This window comes from Mastomys coucha, unplaced genomic scaffold, assembly GCF_008632895.1.
Source record: "Mastomys coucha isolate ucsf_1 unplaced genomic scaffold, UCSF_Mcou_1 pScaffold12, whole genome shotgun sequence".
Classification (NCBI taxonomy): domain Eukaryota; kingdom Metazoa; phylum Chordata; class Mammalia; order Rodentia; family Muridae; genus Mastomys; species Mastomys coucha.
Genome location: NW_022196894.1, coordinates 87,849,204 through 87,855,233, shown reverse-complemented (window position 1 = coordinate 87,855,233; position 6,030 = coordinate 87,849,204). Strand labels below are relative to the sequence as shown.

At 45.2% G+C, this 6,030-nt stretch overlaps 1 protein-coding gene across 1 annotated transcript in view; it reads left to right on the top strand.

The window, feature by feature from the left end:
• Positions 1-5,950: 5,950 nt before the first annotated feature.
• The window catches only part of LOC116083776 (coiled-coil domain-containing protein 137-like), an 875-nt gene continuing 795 nt past the window's right edge, over positions 5,951-6,030 (top strand). Inside the window, 1 exon segment of the mRNA XM_031360545.1 lies at positions 5,951-5,986. Within this exon segment, the coding sequence (XP_031216405.1) occupies positions 5,951-5,986 (36 nt within the window).

Here is a 6,030-nt window from a genome sequence, read left to right as displayed (position 1 = left end):
GACTTCTGCTTTCAGGATGACTTAGCAATCAGGCATCTCCGCTGCCTGCTCCAGGGACCCATCACTACCTGCTAAGATGTGACACATTACGGCGGTTGCCAGTAGTCCCATATCCTCCCTCTACAGCCCTTGTAAAAGGCAAATCCCTCCTCTCCCCACTCTTTTTCCCTCCACCCTCATCCAAAGGCAGTCTCTGTATGCTTCTCTCCTCAATAAAACTCCCACTTGAGATCTGTCGTAACTTTGCTGCATTCATCCCTTGGATCATAACAATGACCTTCTAGGACACAGAGGATGAATGGCATGAGTGGAAAAAGTCCAGTGTGGTGGTTTGAATAAGAATGGCCCTAAAAGACTCATATTTGAATGCTTAGGGTATGGCAACAGGAACTGTAAACTTATTGGAATAGATGTGGCCTTGTTGGAGAAAGTGTGTCACTGGAGTTAGGCTTGTAGGTTTCAAATGCTTGAGCCAGGCCCAGTGTTACTCTCTTGCTGCTGCCTGCTGACCCAGAGGTAGAACTCTTGGCTCCTTCTCCAGTACCATGTCTGCCTGTGTCCCCATGCTTCCTGCCATGATGATAATGAGCTCAATCTCTGATCCCTGTAAGCCAGCCCCCATTAAATGTTTTCCTTTATGACACTTGCCGTGGTCATGGTGTCCCTTTACAGCAATAAGACATTGACTGAGAGAACTAGTATTCCATCTCTTGTTTTGCCTGAGATTTAAGTAGGGGGGCAGGCATGGTGGCACATACCTACTTAATACTGGCACTCGGGAGCAGAGGCAGGTATCAGATCTTTGTGAGTTTGAGGCCAGACTGCACTGCTTAGTGAAACTCTTTTTCTAAATAAATAAGGTAAGTAAGTATTCCGGTCCAAGGGTCATCCACAAACCACACGAAAACAGATCTCAATCAGATAGGGATGGTTTATTGAATGCACACCCTAAGACTGATCGATCAGGGCTGTAGCTCAGAATAATCTGAGGCTACAATACCAAACATCTTTTTCTGTCAGCTTAGAAAGGAAAAACACACATGCACACACACAAACGACAATGACCTTATACCCAGGTTCAGGAAGTGTTGCCCAGTGGTCAGCTCTGACTCAAGTCATTTTAGCCATGACAGTCCATATTAACCTTTAACTTTATGAGTCCTACATAAAGTTTTATGGAATTTCTTAAGATTAATAAACCTCAGAACACATAGAACGTAACAGGGTATGTGGTCAGCCTGACCCTGCTCTGAGTCAAGTTATTTCTCTGTGTCAGTGACTGGCAGGCATTTTACAGCAACAATATGAACTAGCTGGCAGGCCTGGAACAAAATGGCATCAGCTATGTTGGAGGTGGGGGCGGATCTCAACATAAGAAAGTCAGAGGAGAGCCCACATTGCCTCATGCAGAACTGATTCTCACTCCCCAGTAGGAAGGGGCTCAGCATTATCATAGAGGTACATGGGCAACAAACATGGCTTCCAGGAGGTGATGGGCACTGGGGATATCTTTTAACCTTGTTTTTCATTTCAGTATCATTGTGACACCATCCCCCCAAAAAAATGACTACAGCACACAGATGGAGATGAAATGAGATGTCTAACCAGCTGGAACTTGATCACAGGGATCTCTCTCCAGGGTAACCCCTTGAAAGTGAGGATGGGTGACGGCTCAAGCACCTTCCTAATCCCAAGAACACACGTTTCCAAATCCTCCCTGCTGAACTCTGGGGATTGAAGTCATAGGAGACAGAGAAGACTCCATTCTCCTGTGCAAGTTCCCTGGACAGGATCATATAAGCACTGGTCCATGGGCCACAGCCAGCAGCAGCCCCAGCAGGCTTGCACGCAGCATAGCAGAGTCGGCAGTCTTCCTTCTGGTGGTACCATGGAGTCAAGGGCAGCACAGATAATATCTTGAAAGTTAACTAAGCCCTGCTAGTAATTTCCAGAAATTGCCCGTCTGCGCGGGTAGGAGTGAGCTGCATTCTCTGTAATTAAGCTTCTTTCTTTCAGACTTTACCTTGTAGACTTAGAGGTGACTCTTACCGCAGAAGAGAATCATGGAGATAATAAATGCCCAACGTTTGAGCAGTGATTATTATAGACCAGGCTTCGTATGGAGTAATTACCCAGCATGCCCATTTTGCTGATAAGGAACTGTGTAGCACATGGTAGTTAAACTAATGTGTCCACGGTTACTCAGCCAATGGGTGTTTGATTTATAATAAAAAAGAGAACTCTGTTTCATCGCTGTGCCCTGCTTCCTTGAGGCAAGCTAGGCAGCATCAACTCTGTCTTGGGAGAAACCAGGACGTAGAAAAGGAGAGTTGTCAGTTGTCGGTCAACTGAGAAACTGGAGTGAGTGAGATGGTCTACTGCACTTTCTATCACTTAGTGGATGTCTTAGTCAGGGTTCCTATTCCTGCACAAAAAACATCATGACTAAGAAGCAAGTTGGGGAGGAAAGGATTTATTCAGCTTACACTTCCACATCACCAAAGGAAGTCAGGACTAGAACTCAAGCAGGTCAGGAAGCAGGAGCTGATGCAGAGGCCATGGAGGTATGTTCCTTACTGGCTTGCTTCCCCTGGCTTGCTCAGCTTGTTTTCTTATAGAACCCAAGACTTCCAGCCCAGGGATGGCACCACCCACAATGGGCCCTCCCAGCCTTGATCACTAATTGAGAAAATGCCTTACAGCTGGATCTCATGGAGGCATTTCCTCAAGGGAGGCTCCTTTCTCTGTGATAACTCTAGCCTGTGTCAAGTTGACACACAAAACTAGCCAGTACAGTGGAGAAGACAGATTTTTGTTATCTGATGTTGCCTGCTGCTCCTATAAGGGAACCCAGCACATTGAACAGCTGAGGAAACAGGAGAGACCCCCTGACTGAGGACTTGATGTGCTAAGTCTGTGGATCTGCAGGTCTCCCCCTTAGCATCTCCAAATACATGGCAGCGAAAGTGACTTACATATCTCTCCATGTACTTCAGTGCTGGAGGGCACCATCCACAGAAGTGAGAACAGGCACCATCAGGAACAGTATGCAAATTGGGATGTGAGGAAAACTCATTTGATTCTCCATCTGTCTCCCTGTTTAATTACTTAGCCATAAATTAGCACTTTTTACTAGCTATGTTCGGCAAATGTGATCAATTCCCTGACTTTAATGTCAAACTAGGAATATTTTTGGGCTTTCATGTGTTTAGCCTTTTAATTTACATTCCCATTCTAAAATATAAATTAGCTGTTGAAATCTGCCCAAATGCAACATTGGGGGATTTCTTCTTCGGTTTATTTTCTCATGAATGATATTTCTTTGATTGGATCATTGATGAGATGGTTTTTGAAACATGTTTCCCCCACCCTTAAAGGGCAAGAAAAGAAAGTGCTTTCAACATTCAAAGGATGTCATTGGGAGACACATCATAAAGCATAAGCTCGGGGCCTCGAAAACGTAGAGCCGATAAGCCCGCTGGCAGCTGCACGAAGCTGGCTCGAATGCCTCAGCCTGACTTTTCCATCCTAACCCCACTAGACTTTAATCAACTTCCTAGCCCTCCCTTGCAATATTCCCTGGCATATGCTAGTCTGTTGGTGAAATCCTTCCATTTTTACTGAGTACGACTGTGCCAAGCCACTATCCAGGCCCAACAAGAAGAAATACAGATTACTTCTGAGACTCTAACAATATCAGGGATGAGACAGGAGGCAGAAGGCACGTTAGGAGACACATGGCATCATATGGGAATGTGTGTACTTGTGACAGCACTCTGACATTCTGCTTCCCTTCAGTTCTTGACAACATGGTTCCAACAGCATCACCGAAGATTATACACCCAGCTCTGGGAAGAGGATCAAGATCAATTTGAATCCAATCATGACGATCAGTTCCCTGGGGTCTCAGATATTTCCCAACTACAGGTAGCCATGCAATGCTATTCTAGCTGCTGAAACATAATGGGACATGCCCAGAATTCCAGGAACGATGCCTTCTGTGTGTTAGCTCTGGGTGCCTCTTTCACCCTCTCTGTTAGGAATGCATGTGTAATATTTTGAGTGATAAAGCCATCTTGAGATGGTGAACAATACAAAATTTACAAGGATGCAAGTTCTGAAATCTTTGAGTGACTGAATTAATTCCAGACACCACCTACCTACCTTTGGACTTTTTTTTTACTGTGTGAGGAAAATTGAATCTGTTACATGTGACTGAAACTATTCCTGGGATGTATCTCCATATATATAACATTCTTAGCATATATATTATATATACTATTCCAAGAAAAAATATATATACGTATGAATTACAAAACATATTTAGCTACAAAAGTACTAAGAATATACCCACACCCATAAAGGGGAAAGTTGCTAGAAAGCTAAGCTTGAGTTCCATACCTGCTTTTCAACCGAGCCTCAAAATACCCAGCTGGTGCAATTTCAGCTCCTCAGTTGGGCACTGACTCATCAGCTCGCTGAGACTTTGTGCACGGAAGTGTGGCCTCTGGGCTGGAGCAAATGCACGGCAGAGCCATGCTCCTGTCCTTCGATGGTGCACTCAGCCGGCTCTGGGAGAAAGGGTAGACCCTGAGTACCTGAACTGCCTAACAGTTCCACACTCAACACAAATAGGGTGCTGAGCAGGTGCTCAGGCTCCCGGGGAAGGAGTTTCTGGGTTGGCCTCTGTGAGATCAGCTGAGAGGTCTTACTGAGTGTCATAGTGTAGTCCAGAAAAAAAGAAGAATTCACACACGAGCCTTATTGAAATTCTCATAGTGTTTTTTTTTGGAAAAACCCAAGTCCTCGCGGTTATACAGTGTTGTACCAATGGTGGGCCTGTTGCTGCCGCCTGTGGCTCTCTTTCTTCCTGGTGCTGATGGCCTGCGGTGGAGCACACGTTAGTTAAAAGGAGGCAATTGTATAAATGAGATATTTTATTGTAGGAAAGAGAAAATAGCCCAGTCAAGTAGAGAGAGGGAAAGGAGAGGAGAAGAGAAGTAGAGAGAGAGAGAGAGAAAGGAAAGAAAAGAAAGCAAGAGAGCAAGAAGGCAAGAGAACAAAGAACAAGAGAGGAGACAAAGAGCAAGAGAAGAGAGAAAGAGCAAGAGAGAGAGGAGGGGCAAACCGCCCCTTATATTGTATGGGGCGTGGCATGTCTGGCTTGTGGTCAGATGACTGGATGTAGGGTCCAGCTGGAATGCTGGGAGCTTGGGGCATTGTCTGCCTGATAGAGCACACATCACAGCTGTGGGGGCAGCTGTGAGGGGTTGTGACTGAAACAGGAACCAAAGACTCAGGAGTTATGGCCGAGTTCCTTCCGCCCCCTACAAGCAGAAATTGCCCACGGAGGCTCCAGGGCTCAAAGCCAAATACTCTACTGAGCCTAAGTTACCTGAGCAAACCACTGCCCCACACTGCCCCACAATATAGAATTGTTAGAGGCTCTGGATAATCAAGTTGCATTTTCAAACAATAAATGAATACTTATACTTTTCAATTTGCATGTGGTAAAATAAAAATAACCAAAACAATGGGTATAAAAATAAATGTTGAGACTAGAGAAATATAATTTTAAATACAAAAAGTAATCTATTTCTATGTGGCCAACTGGTTTTCCAAGAGTGTCAAGATCATTCAATACGAAAAGAATGTTTTTAGTAGACGGCAATTGGTGAACCAGGTTCATATACGCAAAAGAATCAAGCTCGGCTTTCACCTCACACCACAGAAAATAGTAACTCCAAATGATCGGTGACCTAAATTTATGGTCTTAGATTTGGCAACTGATTCTTTAATGAGACACAAAAAGCACAGGCCACAAAAGAAAGAGCTAGTAAGCGTGGCTTGATCCTAACCAGAATGTGTGTCCATCAAAGAACCTTGTCAAAAAAGTAAAAGACAGGAAGAGGGCGGAGCCGGCTTCGTGCAGGACGCTTCTGGGGTGGTAATGGCGGGCCGGGCGAGTGGCACGGGCGACCACGCGGTCAGCCGGTCTTGGAGACTCGGGCCAGCCGCAGGCGTGGGGGG